We start from the raw sequence: 20750 nt of genomic DNA, 5'->3' as shown, positions 1-20750 counted from the left end.
CTGCTGAGGCCACGTTTGCACATGCTCCTCCAAAACCAAGAAGGGAGGAGGATAAGGGTAAGGGTCAGCATAAGGATAAGGAAAAAAATAAAAAGAATAAATGATAAATATAAGTTGATGTAGAAGAAAAAAATCGTAGTAGAAGTAAATGCTAAGAAGAAGAAGAATAGGGATAACAATAATCAGATGAAGATTAAATAGTAGTAGTAGAAAATTTTTATTATTATTATTATTATAACAATACTATCAAGTTAAAATACATATCCACACATGCTACAGGTAGCATCACAGAATGGTTTAGTTTGGGAAGAACCTGAGAGATCATCTAATTCTAACAGAGTTTCTTCTGCTCTTTTTCTCTCTCTCTCGACCTCTTTCCTATTTCTTTCTATCTCTCTCTCACATATTTCTAGCTTAATAAAATATATGTTAAATAAAATCTGTGTGTTGTCATCATATGGTCTCATTGGTACCTTCATTTGGGCAGAGACATCTCTCCCTAATCTGGTCCTAACATATTCTCCGTCCAGCCTGTGTTTGTGCTTGGGATTGCCCCAACCCACGTGCAGGACCCTGCACTTGCCTTTTGGAACTTCACAAGGTTGACATGGATCCACTTCCCAAGCGTGTCCAGGTCCCTCTGGAGGATGCCCCTTCCCTCCAGCACACTGACTGCACCAGTCATCTCAGGGTCATTGGCAAACTTGAGTTTGAGACTTGAGTGTGTCTCAGTCCCACTGTCAGTGTCACCAACAAAGATGGGTAACAGCCCCAGTCCCAGCACGGACCCCTGAGGATGACTCTTGTCACTGGATATCGGACAATGCCCTCCCCTTGGTCATTGAGCCACTGACCACAAACCTTTCCATGTGACCATCCTGCCAATTCTTTATCTACCAAATGGTCCATCCATCAAATCCATCTCTCCAGTTTAGAGAAAAGGATGTTGTGCTGGCAATGTCAAATGCTTTGTACAGGTACAGGCAGATGGCACCAGTTACTCTTCCCTCAGGTACCAACACTGTTACCCCTTTGGTCTCTCAGTCCTTTACCAGTGTGGTGCAGCTGCAGCACTTGGAGTGAACAGAGGCACAACAGCCATTGAGTGTATCAGCTTTCCTCATAATCCTAGGCAATCAGTTTTCCCACTCCCTTCCAGAGAAGTCTGACATTTTCCCTAGTCTCACTTTTATCCCCAACATGTTCCTTCATGATGCATTTTGTTTAGAGCCTGTGAAAGGGCAGAAGGTGGGAAACTGATAGAGGCACTTAAACATATCAGAAGGCACAGGTCTCACACTGGGTAGTATTTCACAGCGTATGATCATGCTCAGAGACCACCACACCAGCACCACTTACCTCCAGAAGCCTGTTCTTCCAGGACCATTTAATTAAACTGGAGCTTTCTGGAGCAAGCCTGTGCATGTGACAAATATCTGGCACTGTTTGACTACTGCCACCCTGGCCTCTGACTGCACATGCCCCTCCTGAGGCAGTTGTGTGCCCAAAGGAGCAGCCACGCACCACATCAGCTCCTCCTGAAGTAAGAAAATCTAATGAGGCATTCGCTACCCACTGTCCTCAAGGAACAGGTAGTGTCACTTTAGAAACTTCTTCAGAGGAAACAGCTTTAAAAAAAAAGAGGGTTTAAATCTCTGGAGAGGTACCATAGTATTTCTAAAGGATGTGAAAGGAAAAGAAAATGATTCCTTAGGGATTTTTCTTCATTATCACCCCACCTGGAGAAGTGAGCACACAATGAGCAAAGGTCCACACATATTGATTTTAGAGCTGGGGAAGTGTGCAGCTAACAGCTTTTAAGTATCTCCATTTTCAGTTACTTCAACAAAATTACCAGTGAACAGTGTAAGAAAGTGAAAGTTTTTGTAGGAAATTGCGGGCTAAAAATGATCATTTAGGTCGCGAAATGTTTCCTTTCATTGAAAATGGAGGGCTTTCAAACGTAGGAGTTACTGCGGGCGCTTTGCAGCGTTGTCTTCACCAGACATTTACCAAACCACAGCCTGTCCCTCTTTCAGGACCATAATCTTACAGTTTTGTTGCTCGAAGGCTTTTAAAACCGAGGAACGCTTGGTCGGGGCGTCCCGACTCGGAAGGCGGTGAGCGGGCTCTGAGCGAAGTGCGGACACCACGGGGCACTGAGGAACCAAAGCGGGCCAAACCGAACCAGCTCTGCCCCCACCCCGGGCTGTTCCCCGAGGGAGCAGAGCCTGGGGAACGCGGGGCCCGGGCAGAGCGCCCTGAGGCGCCGCTGGCCCGCCCTGGGGCTGGCGGGGAGCGGGGGAAGGGGCGGGCGCTCCCTCGCTCCGTTGCCCGGCAGCGGCCGCGGCCCCGCGATGGAGGCGAGCGAGCGGCGGCGGCTGCGGCGGGAGGCGGCTGAGTATTACCGAGGGCACCGGGTGGCGGAGCGGATGGAGGACGCGCTGAACGCCCTGTTCCCGCTGCACCCCGAGGATCTCTACGGGGAGCTGGTAGCGCGGGGCGGGGAAGCAGCCGGGAGGGGCCGGAGCGGCCTCTCCTGGCCCCGCGTCCCGCGGGGGGCACCGCGGAGGGGCCGTGTGGGTGCCCGCCGTGCCCGTGCCCGCTCCCGGCCCTTGCCCTCAGCCAGGCGGTGCAGCGGGGAGCTCAGTGTCTCTGTGGTGGCAGTTCAGTGGTTTGTCCCCTGGCCCGGGCAAGCATTGCCATGGTTCTGTGTTTGTGGCCCGTGGCAGCTGGGTGCTGTGCCGGTACATGTCCGCAGCAGCCGGGCTCCTTGTCCTCTGCTGCTTGCTCGTCTCGACACAAAAACAAAGTATTGCACAGATGGACTGCTGTTTGTCCCTAACAAAACTGCTGCTCAGCAGTGATGAGTCCCGGGCCAGCGGCGACAAGAGAGTGGGTGCTGTTCACACTGCAGCTGCTCATGAAAGGCAAATGGGCCCCACTGGAAGGGTCAAGAATCAGATCAATTTTATCTGTTCCCACTTGGCAAAGTATTGTTGACAGTAGTCAGAATGAAACTTCATTAGGGGCGATACGGAATTGCCGATACTAGAAATAGCGAGCAGCTCTCGAAAAGAAAAAAGATTTCTAGTATGGTCTTAGATGGGAGAGTGGCTGTGGAATGGAAATATTTCATTCCATCTTACACTGATTCCCATCTCCCAAGTGTTGTGCCATCATCAGTGGAAGGGACTGGAACTGGTAACACCTTTCCTTGCTTTGCTTGGTAGTTGGCATGTTCTTCTTTGTAGCCCTAAGTGTTTGGTACAGTCCCCATTTGATAACCTGTGGTTTGGTGACTCTCCAATTACCAGATTAAATAATGAAACTAGTAATGAAGTGTGTAGAAACCTCAGGTAAAAACATAATCCTTTTTCTAAATCAACATTAGATCATTAAATCATTGTTTATTAACTATGAACACAGACCCAAATATATTGAGTTATGATAGTTCATCAGGCCCAATAAAGACCATGTTGGAAGAAGAATGAGGACTCTGCCTACCAGAAGTCATGGTTTCCACTTTCTCACAGGGCTCAAAGCTTGCTGGAACACATAAATCATAGAATAATAGAATATCCTGGGTTGGAAGAGACCCGTAATGGATTTGTTTAGTGGTGGACTTGATTGTAAGGTATTTCATGGAATAAAAGCCTCATTGCCTGGAAATTGACTTTTAATTGAGTTCTTTCTCTTTCATTTAAGGCTAACTACTTTTCTAAATTTTCAAAAGCCCCAGTAATATGCAAATTAGTTGGAAGAAAAGTTCTTGATGGAGTTGGTCAGCCAACATTAGAAGTGGAAGTATACTGTACAGTTAAAAACTATGAGAAGGTATGAGCTGCTGCTTTTGTTTTATTTATTTTACTATGACAATATCCGGGAGAAGTACTATTCTTCTCACATCCGAAGGAATGTTTTATTTTACATCTTTATGACAAGACATAAATCCCAGTTGAGTGTTGTAACTTGGAAAAAAAAGTGTTGTGAAAAGTTAGACAGTGGCAGCAGCTATGAAAGCTTTATTTTCCAGGAATCAGACAGTATTTTGAGAGTGGGATCTGATAGTGTATCTGTATATTAATTTTTTTTTTTCTATCTTGATGATCATGTAGGTTTTCCTTATACTCCATACTAACCTTATATGTTCAGTTTCATTTCACCTTTTTCTTTAATTTTCAGATCTTTATATTTCTCTTTGTGTGACACTTTCAGAAAAATACAGTACAGCTGAAAAACAGTATAGATAGAGGCACTTCTTTTACACTGAGCTAATAGGGTGACAGTAAAGTCAAATATACTCATTTAGTACCTGCAGTGTAGAATTGATGGCTCATCTCTTCCCCAGCCTGAAATATTCAAACTACATCTTTGCAGCTCTAGCTATTGTGGAGTAATTATTTCTACTTTCCCTCAGTTGAACTCTGGTTCACTTAATTCTTGAATTACATGTAACCTCATAGATATTCACAGGATATAAAGTTAATACTGTTAGTGCAGGCAACTGTGGGAAATTTATAAATTATGTCTTCCTTAAGTGAATATTCTTAATATCATTTGTTGTTAATCAGTACAGAAAGATAGGTCTGAATTATCTAAGACAAAAGTAATTGATCATGAGGGATGGCATTAAGCATGAATGCTGATGAATCATGGTACAACAGGCTACCAACAGCTGCAATAAAAGGTGTCCTAATGACTGTATGGTACTTGAAATAACTCCATTCTGTTCTGATAGCATAATATGTGTATAAAGCAGACCTGTCAGAGGGGTTTTGCCTATGTAGTTATAATTTTAGGTCAAAAAGCTTGAATAATGTCTGCAATTGCCAAAGTATAAGAGCCTAAAAAGAAGGTGCTGGATGAGAAAAGACAAGTGGAGCAAATAGATTTGGAGATATGTACTTGTAGAGTTGGTGAGGACATACCTCTTAGTCTTTCAAATGACATTTCCAAGTTAGAAATTAAATAGTATTTTAAACCTTTTACATTGTTTTGGTTTTGGTGGGGTTTTTTTGTTGATTTTCTTTTTTCCAGAGGATTTGTTCCACTGTAATGGCTACTCATTCTCAAATACCTGAAAATGCTTTACCTGAAACAATTGAAGCTGATGAGAAAGAAAGAAATGACTCTGTTCATACTGCTGTGGAATGGGTCAATGAAGCACTGAACACAATGTTAAGGGACTTGGACCCTGCTGACCAGTGTCAAGCTGATAAGATGCTTGGGTAGGTCTTGCATGTTATAAAAATGATTTCATTTGAATATTTGAAATATTCACCATTAATTTGTATGGTAATGAAAGACATATCTAATATTAATTGTTTTCTACTTTTTAAAAAGCTGTTTTTAGGATTTAATATCTGTCTAAGACCCATTTCACTACGTTATTGCCAGCTTTTCATAATTATGATATAAAAAGCATGCTGTTTTGGGCTGCAACACTGAACACAGGCTGTAGCAAACAGGCCTAATTGCCTTCCACATGGATTTGGGAAAACATTGATAATAGGAATAAGAACTCAGTTGGAAGTGGATCTAAGTAAGATTTTAATGCATTGTTTAGACTACTTTATGTATCTCACATACTCAGTTTGCCTGAATTGGCTTTCTGTGTTCCATGGGTGAAGATTTCCCTTCATGCATGTAATTGAAATTCAGCCACCTCTGAGTTTGCAGCCACACAATAGCCAGTGTTCAACTCACCTACTGTCTTAACCCAGGCCAGGCTGATGGAGGTCATGAAGTTATGACAGGATCTGTTAGTACCCATGCAAAGGAAGTAAATCCTTCATGCTCAGACTGTCTGCTCAGAGCTGACCTTCAAACCAGAGTGATTTACAAAGCTTGTACCAAGGTTTGAGGTCGTTGTGGTCCTTTTTGTTTACTCCATGCTGCAGATGACTACCAAAAAAGAATGATGTGATAAATGTATGGACTTCTCCAGCTTCACACAGGGAACATATGGCAGAAGCACAAACACAAGCACTTTATCTACTTCCTAGCATGTTCTTTAGTCTGCATCACATCTGTCTATTTGTCACATGTCTAACAAAATTTTGACCCAGTAATTTTATGCATCCTCCCTCAGTGAATATTTTGCAAACAAGATAGAAGAAAAAAAGGAAATTGAAAAGCAAAAAGAAAAAAAAAAAAAGGAAGAAGAAGCAGCAAAAGTCACTCGTGGCCCTCCTTCGTACTATTCAGCCTCAACACCTAAGCAAAAAAACAGAGGAAAATCAGGTTTTACTTCATTTAATTTTAATATTTTCTGCAATACAGATATTGATAAAAGTCCTAAAAGACACCCTGTCTCATGTTCAAAGGGTTTGGTTACTCTCTCCTGACCTTTTTGATCACAGCAGTTTCTGCAGTAAAATGAGGGAGGGGAAAATACAGTTTCCTCATCATTCACATGCATTGGTTGAACAGTTTCTGCCTTTGTTTTACAGTTGGTTTAGACAGGAGGTTATTATTCTTCAGAGTGAGGAATAAGAATGGAGGAGGATGCAAATGAAGAATGAAAATGATAAGGAAAGAAAAGGAAATCACAGAACTGAGTAGTAAAAAGGAAATAGAATTAAGATAGAAGGTGAAAACAATTGAAAGAGGAAGGAAAGTTTCCTTCTAACACTGAGAAAAGGAGGAAATACAGAGAAAAGCAAAAGAGAAAGAAAGAAAAGGGTGAGATGGGAGTGAGGGGTAGCACAGAGCAAAAGGAAGTAAGCAAACATCTTACTAGAGGAAAAAGGAAAAAATGGTGTGAGACTAGAAAAACAAGGTAAGAATACACAGCCAAAACCAAAGAAAGCAAAGAAAAAACCACCATATGCTATCTCCATCTATACATTAAACTGAGACAACAAAGGGTTGTTGTAATTTGTTGGACAGGCAGAAAATTTTGGCAGATTATTATTTCTTATCAGTTTAGTTGCAACTATCATATACTGTCAGTAAAACACCTCCCACTTCATATGTTGGATGTGTGCACAGTAAGTTCACCTTTCACCTGAAATTTAACTTCTGCAGTTGTCAGGTCCATCCAGATATCATCGTGGTGTATTTGATATTTGAGTCAAGCTTTTGCTGATACATTTATTATGTGTTTTCAGTAATTGTGGCATTGACTATAATATTATTGTTAGACTCAGTGCCTGACTATTTGGAGCCAGTATCAAACAGTCCCCAGTGCAGTGGTTCTTGGGAATCAGATCAATTATTGCAGCTTCAGCAGGTGCTCCCTGTAAGTGTTCATGTAAGCACTATAGGCAATAAATATGGTACTGGGAACTGTTATTGTATCTGAAAGGGAAAGAAATTCTTATAAAAATTGAATGTGTAATATTTAAAAGACCTGTTTTCTCTTTGGGAATTCCAATTGTAATAGGCTTGAATTTTTTTCTCACAGCCATTACTAGAAGAAATCAAGTATTCGTACTCCCAATCAGGTTATAATGTTATCTTTCATTTTTTATACAAAATCTGAGCATTTGAGGAGCACAATAAAGAAAACATGCTTTTGAAAGGAGCCTGAAAAAATGATAAAATTCAAACACAGATAAATAAAAATACATATTTCAGTGACTGAAAGATCTCCAAAAGAAACAGACTTGAAATGCATTTGCAACCAGAGTGAGGACAGGTACTCTTCTTACTTGTAAGGTCATTCCATATAAAACAGCTGACAAAATTAAGTTTTAAAAAATAAATTATTTTTAGTGCATTGAGTACACACTGAAATGACAATACCGTATTTACTCACGTAACTCTGATCCACAAGCATATATTTAGAAGCAAGAAAATGTTTAGCTACTACTCTCTGTGTTGTAGGCAAGAAGGTGTCAGTGGAAGTGAATCCCTCCCCACCTGCAGAACCTGCTGAACCAGTGCTGCGTGGCAGCTTGGCCATTGGGGGAACATCACTGGCCATAGCAAAGGCTGGGGCCACCATCAGCCATGTCCCACTGTACTTGCATACTGCACTGCTGAAACACAATCAGGTACATGTGGCTTTTGTCATTTGGTTTATTTCATCCCATTACCATCATTATTGCAGCCAGTTGTGACAGTTTTATTAAATTTGCCTCATGGAATACACGCTTAACACCATTGCCTGTGTTCACTATTTTTGAACCCTGTACAATAACAAAAATATATAAGAAACTACTCTGATTTTTACATTCTTATTTTCACCTGGCACTCTCAATTACAGGGGTCACCTAAAGAAATGACTCTACCACTCCCAATGGTTACTGTGTTGAACTGTGAAAAAAATTCACTTACAAAACTGAAATTAGTCAAAGAAGTTATGCTTATACCACCAGTTGAGTTATCATGCCAGCAGGTACTGTTTCCTTTTTTTAAATAAATGTATTCTCTAGACATCACACTAACTACATATGTACATAAGTATATAGGTCTTTTCAATATAGTCCTTACAAATTGATACTTTTCACCTTTTGTTAGCTTACAAGGCCAAAGTTTTAACAGCTATTAGTGTAGAATTATAACACCAATAACATTATATTAAGTAAAAAGATGATTTAAAAGAAGAATCATGAAGACTTAAGTTAAAAATGGATGTTTGTATAGAGGAAAAAATCAGTGCATTGATGAAGATGTCAAGGAATTGTGTTACACAATAATAGATCTTGCATGAGTAGATTATAGATATTACCAGTTGTTTGTTATAGCATACAAAACAACAAAACCCATAACAAATTCACAGGAAAGCAGGAAATATTTGGGAATAAGTTGCTTTTAAATGAAATTGTGACACTAGAAGGGAATACAAAGAGCAAGAAGGATGGGTGAGACAGATGGGATCAGCCCTCTCTCTTTTTGTTTAGCCATGTGTTGCATTAAAGAATGTATCTCCACAAGATGCCTCCATTAGGGCTGTGATTTTTACTTTGTGTGCTGCTGACCTGAACAAATAGCTGAGCTCGATTCTCTTTCTTTTTGCTTTTCCTTTAACTTTTCTGGATTGTCCCCCAGAGCTGTTAACAAGGTCACTAATTCTGCCCCATTCAAAGCCAGGATGCCTCCCAGTGCCCGTGGGAGAGGAGGAAGGTGTTTGCTGCAGTGCAGAGCTCGAAGCTGTTTGTCCTGTGTTGTTGCCAGCTGTGACTGACTTCTGCCCCCTTCAGTGTTCCTTTACTGGCACAATTTGAGAAAATCTGAAATGTCCTTTACAATGTTGACACTCAGCATTTACTAGCTCTGCTGAAGAGGAAAAAGAGCCTTGCATTAAAAGCAATTAATTCATTTAATGGAAGTGTTCCCCAATGTTTAAAATCAAGACAGTGATTTTTTTTTTCCCCTGCTCCTTGGAAGTATTCTGAAGGTAAATGCACTCAGTCTTGTCAGAGTTTAGGAAGTCTTAGGCAGAGTCACAATTGGGAACAGGGATTATCACCTTCCCACTTCTTAGATATAAATGCAGACCCAGATATTTTTTACTTGTTAGATATCTGAAGGGCTACTTCTGGGGAGGAGACTGCTTTCCTTGACATCCCATAATCAAATATTCCTCCCCATTCCACTGCTACTAACCCTTTATAGTTGGACATGACTGCATTTTGTGGATGGTGAGATTGTGTTAAGGAGTCTGTAATGGTTTGGGCTTTTTTAAAGACTTTATATTTAAATTTGCATTTCAAATAAGTGTCTCTCTTCTGATTCAAGCTGCTAAAATGAATTAATATAACTTTCTTGTGAAGCTGACTGTTGTTTAATTTCAGGGCATAGAAAGAGTTCTGGATATTCAGAAAGAAATTACAAGAATGTTGGAGTTTCCAGGCAAAAGGGTACAATAAAAAAATGTGTTCTTACAGTGAGATGTACTTCATTTGATCTTTTTACTACTCTTATCATTTCAAACATCCACATGGAACACTTAGCCTGTTACAAGTTCATGACACAGAACAGAGGATGTGTTTCTCTGACAGATGAATAAAACATTGGTCATTTGGTGATACTAAATTAGAAAATTTAGAACAAATCATTGTTCTAAGCATAAGGCTTTCTGTTTACCTGAAGAAAGATACTGGGAGTGAATGGTATCAGAGGCCACGTACAATACATTTTCTGACCTTGCTACACCTCTCACATAGAGAGTACTTTATTCCAGGTACTACTGCTGTAGCAGCAAGTCAGTCTTGGTGTGTGCATGTGCTTTTTGGAAAGCAATGTTGGTGTGTTTCTCCAAGTAGAGAGTCTAGATTCTCATTTTTGAGATCCACTGTATTTTTGATGGGCTGGAGAATGTCTTGAAAAACAAATGATGGTTGGACAGATGTCCACATAGAAATAAACATTTTAAATTAGTAACCACCACTAAATAAAACTATTAAGCTATTAAATAAAGCTATTCCCTAACTGAAATATTTGGTCTCTTTTGACCAAAATTCAGTAAATCTTTTTCTTTTCTTTTCTTTTCTTTTCTTTTCTTTTCTTTTCTTTTTTCTTTTCTTTTCTTTTCTTTTCTTTTCTTTTCTTTTCTTTTCTTTTCTTTTCTTTTCTTTTCTTTTCTTTTCTTTTCTTTTCTTTTCTTTTCTTTTCTTTTCTTTTCTTTTCTTTTCTCTTCTCTTCTCTTCTCTTTTCTTTGTATTTTTCCATGGAATTGATTTCTATCTTCTTTCACTCCAACAGCCTGGTTCACAAGCAGACAGTAGGAAAGGAAAAGCACAAAAAACTCCGGTAAGAAAAGAGATTTTAACTCTAAGCCTTCAACAAGGTATTAAGAGCAGCAGGGAACTTAAAATGTTCTTAAGAAAGGAAGCATTAATCTACATCACCATTTTGGAAAGGTCAAGGCAAGACTTAAATATTCCAAATGCTCATGTGCTGCATAATAATTTAAATTCTGACTATACCCTCCCTTCGGGGGCAGTAGAGGAAACAGAGGGAAATTTCTGGGATCTGATCATTTTTCTCATATAGAAATCCTGGTAATTTATCCAAATGAGCATTTTACAGGAGTGTAGCACCAGCAGAGAACTTTTGATCATGCAGACCATAAAACTGTTACCTGTTAGATTTGTGGATTGTGCTGTTTCCTAATCCTGGGAGCATAACTCCTCTCTTTGTCCTGCTGCTTTCAGTGCCCGGGTCCAGTCTGAGGTTATTGATAATGGCAGATACAAACCAGTAGCTAAAGGGCAGCACTCACAATATTGCACAGGACATTATTTTGTATGGCTCAAATGATCTTTTTTATCCCTTCAAAACTGGTAGTTTGTTGGTGAGTTTTCCAAATAGTGGGATGGAAATGCCATGCAGGTTTTGCTCTTCATTCTGAGATGATTTAAATATTACCAGGTGAGAATCATTACTGTTGTGAAGTATAAAAAAGAAAGGATCAACAAAAGCTTTCCTATTTTATTGTTGCTAAAACAACAAAAAACTCATCATCATTAAGATGCTGGCCAATGTTTTCCTGGTGGGTAGTTTCCATATAAGTACCACAATATGTACTGCAATCAGAAGGTAGAACATTTCTGTAAGATACACACAAGGAAACAATGCATTAGATTCTCTGAAAAAAAAGTTCCATTTATTTCAGTAGGAGAAAACTAAAGGAGAAAGTAGTGAAACTGAATTTAACTGATAAAGGCACCATGTTAGTTTGAACTTTTTTGTGAGGGGGAAAAAAAGGAGAAATTACAAAGTAGGCAGTGAAGAAGAACTTACTTAGTTTAAGGAAGGGAAAACTAGACAGAGAAAAGTGTTTATATACAGATAAACAATGCTTTTAATAGAATGTAACAGGGCACAGCATATGGACATCTTGAAAAGCACATGAAACTGCAGATTTAACCTCTATCTGAAGTGCAGAAAGACTGCAGCCTCTTTTGCTGTCTATTGGTGCATCTTTATAATCCAAAATTCCCAGAGTTCACAGTTAAAAATCGGTGTTTGGAAAACCTACAGAAAAACTGACAACAGAAGGAAATACATGAAATATTTGCTCAATACTTGCAAACGTGGCTGATGTCCCTGAAGCAGACACTGCATGCAGCTGGGCTGGAGGTATTTCCCCTCTATGAAATTTGTTCCTTCTAGAAGTCTTGGGAGATTCTTGAGGTTTCTTGAACCCCCCCCCCCTCCCCCCCAGAGTCAATATCAATGTTGTAGTTGAGGATTAATGAGTGAAAGCTATTTAGAAGTGGAGGATATGTTTTTGTGGAAAAGGGCTGGTCCATAGTACCACAGCATATATGGCAACCCAGTGGTTGTTAAGAGTGCCTTTAATACCATTTTTTAAACCAGTGCTAGCCATACAAGACTGAGATCTGCATGACTAGACTTACTTCCAAGGACTATTGCTCTCTACTCATTAGCACTTTCCTAATCCCTCTTTCCTAGAGAATTGTCCTTACAGCTGCTAAGGAGATTTCTAAGAACAAATCTGTAATTTGATGACTAAATGCAGACTGAAATGACAATGAAAGAGACCTCATAAATATGTATAATATATATGTGTGTAAATAAAGTGATTATTTTGTTTTGCTTTCAGCCACCACCCTTAAAAAGAATATCACACTTAGGCTGCCTGACAATAGGATATGATAGTCTAGAACAACTGCTACTCCAATTGCAAAGAGCTTGCAACAACATAGGTCTGGAGCTGGGAACAGACATGTACTTAGCAATAAATTGTGCTGCTCATGAATTAATGGATTATGTAAGTTATTTTTCAATTTCGATTTTCTTGGCTTTTAAAATAAATGTAGCTGTTTGTTAACATTATTATTATGTTGCAAACTCACCTACAAGCTCCTAACTCCCTTTTTAAAGGGAGTTCTGTTTGATTGCAATCAAGCAAGCAGAAAGAATTATCTCTGCATTTATAAATCCTGGCTGAATCCAATTGTTTTTCCATTATATTAAGCTACATCTCTTGTTTTCTTCAAACTATCCTAACATATGCTTGTATTTTTGCTATGGTATCTTTATATACACATTAGTGCCCATCTCACTGTGAATCAACATTAATTTTTTAACTTCAGGTTTTTAATGTTTTTATTTGACAAAATCTGTCTGTCTGTCTATCTATCTATCTATCTATCTATCTAATCTCCTGATGAAGTCTTACAGTTCTTGCCCCTTATTCCAAGATCAATCAGGTTTTTCTCTAAGCAGAAAAAGAAACTTCCAATTCTATTTAGTACCTCATGAGCTTTTGTGTGTTTGGGTGTTCTGTAGTGCCAGAGCTTCCATTACCAATATCTTTTATGAAAGCAGTTGCTCTCCTGGCTGTGATATCTGTATCCTATACCAGAATGTGCAAAATCTAAACCATTGAATTACCAGTAATTCTGTAACTTACTGTTAAATCCACTAAAACAGTGAATATCCTGGCACAGTCTCACAGTGTGCTCTTAAAATTCCTCCCAGGCTGCGGTTTGTGCTTCCCAGAATGATGAGACTGGTTTTAAATGAGTCTATTTTTTTTTTTTTTTTTGAAAGGGGAAAGAAGCAGGGAAAGGCAGTATATCTTGCTTTTGGGCACTGAAGGTGCACTCCTTGCCCCAGAAATATTTTCTTTACGAAAATGAGGAAAAAAAAAAATCACCTTTCCTTTGGAAGAGAAAAATGAGATTTTTTTTCACATGAGATTCGATAAAAATGTCAAATATTGCTAACTTCATGCTGTAATTGTGTCAAACTGGCAGCGTTGCCTAGAAAATGCTGAAATAGATCTCTCTTCCTTTGGCAGTGGCATTGTTCAGAGACTTTGGCAGGAGCCCACTGGAACCCACGGTGTCATTTTAGGCAGAGTTTTCTGTAACAATGTGCCGACAACTCAGACACAGAGTGAGGCAGATGAGTGAATGCCTCCTGATTGAAGCACACACAGCCCACTGCCTTTACAGAGATGTGTATACTCTGCTTTTCAGGGTCCTGCTTTCCCTGTATTTCATGCTTTTACTTTGCTTCCTAGGGTAAAGGAAAATACGAAATACTCACTGGAACATTCAAAAGTCCTGATGAAATGGTTGCCATGTATGTGGAAATGATTAATAATTTTCCTTTTATTATTGCATTAATAGATCCCTTAAGAAAAGAGGTAAGATACCACAGTGCAGTCCTTTAAAAACTGGTGGTACTGTTCAGTGGCATATCACTGACCTTTTCTCATTTTTACAAAACATGTAAAATACAAAGCTTCTGATTTTCAAGTTTTTAAGCACAAAAATATCACTAGAAAATGCATCTGACAATTTCTTTGAATATATTTTATTGGCAATATCCAAATTTTTCAGTATTTTTTTACATACTTTCTGATGGAAAATCCTGGCATTAACTGAATATGGTCATACACATACCTTAAAGAATTACAAGAATTTGCTTTTTTTTATCTGGTTCTACTTGCTAAACCACTGTTATTTTGATTGCATTTTCCTCTTTATGTACACTATTCAAATTTTAAAGTGAAATTGTAAAATTCAAGTGTATTACAAAAAATTGATGTGTAATGCAATATTATATTAAGCTGGAGAAGCAAACATTTGGGCATTGTTGTATATTCAGCCAAAAAAATCACCAGAATATGTTATTGCTGCAGTTCTTTGTGATGGATATTTATAACCAAAGTCCTGTCACTGGCAGAATTGCTCGGCAGAATTTTTCAAGTGGGAGTAAGACACCCTGCATTTACCTCTGTTATCAAAGTTAGAGGAGTTAATTAGTGTGGCCAATCAACTACAACCATAAAGCACAATAATATTAAGCATTTTATCAAGCTATAGATGGAAAAAAGAGATTGTATAACCTTAAATATTCACATTTATACATGAGGTTAAATTTCCATGTGTTAAAAAAAGAATAAAAACTCAATTGCTGCAGAACCTATGGTTGTAGACTGAGATTCTGCAGTTGCACAACTTAATACAAAATTTGCTTTTGGTGTCAAATTTCACTTTATCTTCTTAAAAATAAATACAGGGAGTTCATTTTCATGAACAAAACACAAAGAATGTGATTGAAAGGAGAAGCAAAGTGATGTTGGCTCTGTGAGTCTGGCCAGTGCCTGCATGAATAATTCTAAAAAACCGATGAACTGCAAAATCCATCTCATTTTGTCCTTAACTGGAACTTTAAAAGTTCATTTTTTGCATAACTGTGTTTAGTATTACCTCATTCTGGTTAGCCTTGCCTCCCTGTGTTGTTTCAGTCTGACTCTCTGAATTACCATGTTCCAAAACACCAGGTCATTCCCCACTCCTGCCCGGGCTGCAAACTTCCTTGTGAATTCTTAGGAAGGAAAATATGTGCAAGATGAGAATCAGCAGGAGAATTACAGCACACAGTGAAGTGCAGTTGGGAGCAGAGTACAGAGTTAAGGGAAATGCATCTCCTCCTCCTCCTCCTCCTCCCAAATCTCCAAGGTTTAGCCATGCCACATCTTTGCCCCTGATAATTAGATCCTTGAAGATTAGTTCTGGTGCCAATTTAATAATTCGTTGCCAGACACCAGACCACTTTGGTGCTTAAATTTTAACATTTGTCTGGTGTCAAAAATTTCATTTTCTCTCATGCACAGGCTTGAAATCCATACAGGAATGGCACCTAATGTTGATTGCAAGTAAATAAATACAAAAAAATGATCCACAGACTAAGAATAACCACTGGCAGAATGATGAAGTAGACATGTTTTTAATGTGAGAACTTTGCATTCTGTGGCTACAAAGCAAGAAAATTAATTAGTAAATTTCTTCTTTAAAATTCTTTACATATCCTTGTCCTTTATTTAGCCTGGACCATGTACCTTGTGGACAATGCATTAAAAAAAAAAGAAACAAAGACCCTGAAAAATGGAGCTTTGCTAGAAAAGAGAGCATTGTATTATTCTGTTCCCTATGGGTCCTGCCATTGAGTCTATGTCTCCCATTCATTATTTTATGTTCAAACAACTATGACACTTGAAATATTAAAACAAAAATGAGTCATTTGAATAAAACAATAAAAAATATTTGATGTTCCATCAAAATGAAGTAAATTTCAAGAGGGAAATCAAAATAGCAGACCCCTACACTTCATTAAATTTAAATGTTTTAACTATATTTTTTGCAGATAGTGGATTAATTTCAGATTAAAATTTATGTTTTCTAGCAAAATCTTAAAACTCAAGGAAAATCCAAGTGGCATGTTTTTCTTAGGCAGGCAGATTTAAAATACAGTATAAAATGTAATATGTTTATATGAGGGGCATATTTAGGATTAAACCCAGATTATTATTTAATTTTTACCTCCTCAGAGTTTTCATTCAGTTGAGTTTTTTAAACTCCAGTTGTTTGCTCAAATTGTTTGTGCAGGACAGCGAACAGTGGAGTAGCATCTGTTGTGCCCTTGGTTCCAAATGTTACCTGATTGCTGAAGATGCTGCCACGCAAATTTCCAAACTCAAAACCGACCAAAACATAAACATAGCAATGTGCAGTGGTGTTGTCCTAAAATACATTAACCAAACCAAGGTGTCAGACCTCATAGAACTTACTGGAATTCTGGATGGTGAGTAGAGGGGGGAAAGGCTGAAACCAAACCCTGCAAGCCACACCTGTAAATATTACATGTTTTCATTTAATTATTCTAATTAAGTGAATTCTAATTTAGAAAGCACTTGTCAGAAGAAACCGAAATTCAAGTTTTGATTCACAAATCCCTGTCAAGGGCCTTAAAACAGCAGTCAAGGCTTCAGCTGCTGTCAGTTAATACACTGTGGATGTTTTGAACGTGGGTGCCCTTTGACACTGCAGCTGAGTGTCATGCAGTTAGATGTCAGAATTAAAGAAAATACGAGAGATGTGATCAATTCATCTCGATTTTGAATAATATTAGCATTAATAATTTAAAAATTCTGACACGTGCAAACTCTTTAAAATTGCATTTATATAGATTATTGACTACATATTATTGAGCCTTTGTGGTAAATATTAAGAACCTGTGCAGCTTCATATGTTAGATTTGTCTTTATTCATTTTTACACCTAAGGAATAGATGGACAAATTTAATATAGGTTAGTTTTTTTCTTGTTCCTTAAAAACACCCAGAATCGCCGTATCGAAGAGAGTAAATAGCAACTAAAAGATTCCATTCAGGCAGGATGGTAAATTCTTTTTTGAATAGAAAAAAATAATTGCTATAGTGGGGAATACGTTTAAAAGAAATAGCACAGCCTGATCAGACAGTGAGAGGCAGAGACCAGGACAGGATGTTAGATGTTCCCTTATCCATCTGAAAATAAAACAGAATGCTAATGTAGCAGACTAAAACAGTTTACATTTTTATCAGGTGGGGTTTACTCCTGTTTGTATTTAAGCTTGGATAGCCCAAGGATAAAACAGGAATGAGACATCCAAACAATTTCTGGGTCAAATATATAAAATATACTCTAATGAAGGGGTTCCCTCCCATTATATATAGGTCAAAGACGTGTTACCATATTAGGAAGTTCAGAGAGAGAATCTTCAGATGAGAGCCTCGTGGATCTGGTAAGTATTGAAAGCTGTTCAATTGCAGAATTGCAAAAATACTGCTTTTAACATGTGCTATTTTTTAAGGAGAAAGCCTTTTTGTGCTTGAGAAAGAAACAACATTTCTACAAAATGGGCTTTTTCTAGGGGAATGTTTTTTTTTTTTTCCCCCACAGAGAGTGGTTATTCTTTTGAGTTTAAAGAGAGCACAGAGGAAATTTGCCAAAGCAGGGAGTATATTCAAAAGTGTGTATGATCCATTTGCTTGCATTAGTTTATAAAAAAACTGTGAGTTACTTACAACATTCCTGCGTAGTAACAACATTTTAAACAAATCTCCTTAACACTACCATATTTAATATTTTGCAAATAAAATTTCACTTCATATGCCAGCGAAAATTACTGTTTGCATCCAGCAAATCTTTCACGGAGAGGTTTTATTTCCCCGTTTTTCTCTGCGGAGGGACGAGGGTGCCAAATCAGCCTTAGGACACCGTGTTTCATTTTTGGGAATGAGTTCACTTGGCCGAGTGAGGAGTTTGATTTTACCACGGGCCCTCTCTCGTTGCAGGCTGTGGGCCTGGGTGCCAGGTTCCTCAAGCTGGGAGGTCTCTGCCGCGGAGAAAGGGTGGCCAAATACAACCGGCTGCTGGCTATAGAGGAGGAACTGGCCGCGAATGGAGCGCTGCGTACGAGCTTCTTTCTTACTTTGTTTTCAGCCTGCCATGAATACGGGCACAAAGATTGGAGGGAGAATGATTGAAACTGCACCCCAGGAGGGAAGCGGAATCAAAAGGCTATAAATAAGGGCTGACAAAAAAAGCCTAGGATAGCACTTGCCACAATGTATATTGTTGTCCTAATGGATTATCTGTTTACTGAATGTTAAAATAGACCCCTTCTTGAGGAGTAGCCTACATTAAGCTTTTTTTTCCCCAGAATTAATTGGTTGGAGTCTTGAAGCCCACGGTGCAAAAGGAACAAAACAAAAAACCGTGCATATAATGTGTCGAAAAGCTGCCAAAATGGAATTTTAGGCCAAATACCCCACCTCCCTCGAGGCCAGAAACATATATTGCTAACAAAACTTCATTTCACAACCCTCTTTTGTATGTTAGATTTCCAGCAAAATGTGTTTGGGAAGCTACAATTGCGTGGGTAAGCCTTAAATAAAATCCAAGAAAACCCCAAGTTGACGATGCACATTCAGCCTTAGCCACTTGTATGCATCTGCCTGCCTGTTTCAGGATCTGCATCTTCTTTTTACGCTGTACCAAGGCACTGTTAAATGCTTAACAGTTCATTAGAGCCACTTCTCACTTGCTCAGGTATCAATCAAGCCAGAATAAAGACATGCAGTCTAAAGGGGAGGCACAGAGACAAGGAGAGGAAGAAAGGAAGGAAAGGATTTGCAGGAATTGCATTATGCCTAAGAAAAGGAAGCACGAAGCAGAATTAAGTCATTTTACCCTCTTGTTTGTAATAATTTCCAGTGTTCTACACATAGGGTAGCAGCACTTGACATGCACACTATAGAACAAAGTTTTTAGTTGAAATTTATTTTTAATCGAAAATATGTTGAGCTTTTTGAAATCTTCCCCTTGCTCATAAATAACCATTGTAAAACACAGAAACATAGAAATTCTTTTTTTTTTTTCTGCTAATAGTTTCGCAGAATGCACTTTTCAAAAATAAGATAGATAATTATAGAACTATGAATTTTAACTGCCTCAGCAGTATTAATATATTGCCTCCTCAAATAATATAGTCTAAGCAAAGGCTCTCGAATCTGACAAATATTTAGACCTATATCTGATGAAATGAAACAGCAACAATCCCCGAGACCGTTAATCACTTGGCAGAAATAAGATCCAGTAGCTAAATCAACAGCAGGGCAGCAGTGAGAGCAGGTCTGAGCTGCATACCAAGCTCCTCATTTGCTGGGCTGGAGCTGGGAATACCCGGGAGAGCCTGAGCCAGGACACTCCAAGTGGCTCATGGCTGAGAGGTGACTCTGGGCCATCAGGAGTCCCCCGAGTGTGTGAGGGGCCAGCTCCGGGCTCAGGAGCATCGAACCTGGGCTCTGCCATTGCCGGGCCCCTCTCCTGGGGCGTTCAGAGCAGCCCCGGGGCTGCCCCGGCTGCGGCACACACACAGCCCGGGACACCGGGCTGGGCACTCGGTGCCGTGGGCACCGTGCGTGGGGCAAAACAGGAGCTGGTGCTGAGGGCAGGGCTGGGGAAGGAGTCACAGAGCTGGGGAAAGCCAGAGAGCTGTTGGTGGCAGTAACAGTGAGCTGCTCGTTATGGGATCAGCTCTGGGACAGGGACTTTAGGAGCAGTCAGCTGATGGGAACCTGGCAAGAGCACGAGTGCAGCGGGAACACAGAAGGCAGCAAGGTGAGATGATCAGTGGAGAAAGGAATGCAGTAAATATCCCAGCTCAGGCTGCAGTGCACCATGTCCTGGTCCTGTAATCACAGTGTTCCTTCCTTTCTAGGGAAGGACCTGACTTTAAAAAGTGTGTCCAGAAAATAACAAACCCCATTACAGCAAACATGAGCTGGTATTTTTATTCTTCTATTTCAGGTGAAGAAAAACTTGAATTTGTTGATTTCGCTGAAGAATCACAGCCAGGACAACTTCCTGATGTGCTTCCTGCGCCAGAGCAGGATTAGTTGCCTCCAGAGCTCTCAGCCAGCCCTGCAGATTCACAGCCTGCCTGCCCAGCTCCCAGAAAACAGCACATTAACCTAGGCTGTCATCATTACTTTGGGATAAATTTCTAAGAAAAAAGATTTTACTAAGAAACTCACATATTAGCTATTCCTAAATCCATTTTCAAGCAGTTCAGCCAAATATCTATAAGGGCTTCTCTTTTCCCAGGGCCCATTGCCTTCAGCTGAAACCAAATTAACTGAGCAGTGACTATAGTCTGAAAATACCAAAAAATTCTGTGCTGCATTTACAAATTGACAAAACAAACACTGCTGTGTTAAGTCCAAAACTAAATGTTTGTTTTGAGAAAATCAGAATCTCCCTCCATACAAAGAGCAAGCTGTTGACAAACAGTAAAAAAAAAAAACAAACACAAACAGAACATCACATTTTACAAAAAAAAAAAAACAAAGAGCTTGAGTGTTACGCTGCTCCATCCCCCCACCCCCTCAGTGCTGCTCTGAGATCCAGCCTGCAAAGGAGATTTTGCTCCACTTATAGCCCTCAAGACAAATGCAAACCCCAAATGTTGGGCACAGAGCTGTGACTG

The 20750-nt window shown here is 39.3% G+C and overlaps 1 protein-coding gene across 1 annotated transcript; it reads left to right on the top strand.

Moving 5' to 3' along the window:
• The first annotated feature begins 2260 nt into the window (after window positions 1-2260).
• ENO4 (enolase 4) lies at window positions 2261-20160 on the top strand. Its single transcript, XM_053984053.1, has 14 exons — window positions 2261-2492; window positions 3709-3837; window positions 5041-5231; window positions 6095-6246; window positions 7834-8003; window positions 8216-8347; window positions 9747-9812; window positions 10657-10704; window positions 12524-12691; window positions 13952-14077; window positions 16326-16521; window positions 17434-17501; window positions 18055-18172; window positions 20072-20160. The coding sequence occupies exons 1-14, from the start codon at window positions 2358-2360 to the stop codon at window positions 20158-20160; spliced, it is 1788 nt and encodes a 595-aa protein (XP_053840028.1). The 5' UTR covers window positions 2261-2357.
• Window positions 20161-20750: the final 590 nt, after the last annotated feature.

This window comes from Vidua macroura, chromosome 8 (assembly GCF_024509145.1).
Source record: "Vidua macroura isolate BioBank_ID:100142 chromosome 8, ASM2450914v1, whole genome shotgun sequence".
NCBI classification, from domain to species: Eukaryota; Metazoa; Chordata; class Aves; order Passeriformes; family Viduidae; genus Vidua; species Vidua macroura.
This window is presented reverse-complemented; position numbering and strand designations above follow the sequence as displayed.

What these genes read in the sequence shown, in the direction of transcription:
- ENO4 (XM_053984053.1), top strand. Translation starts at nt 2,358, where the DNA reads ATGGAGGCGAGCGAGCGGCGGCGGCTGCGGCGGGAGGCGGCTGAGTAT. An exon ending in CAGTTAAAAACTATGAGAAG is followed by an intron (nt 3,838 to 5,040) that starts GTATGAGCTGCT and finishes TCTTTTTTCCAG; the next exon opens with AGGATTTGTTCCACTGTAAT. An exon ending in ATGAGAGCCTCGTGGATCTG is followed by an intron (nt 17,502 to 18,054) that starts GTAAGTATTGAA and finishes CTCTCGTTGCAG; the next exon opens with GCTGTGGGCCTGGGTGCCAG.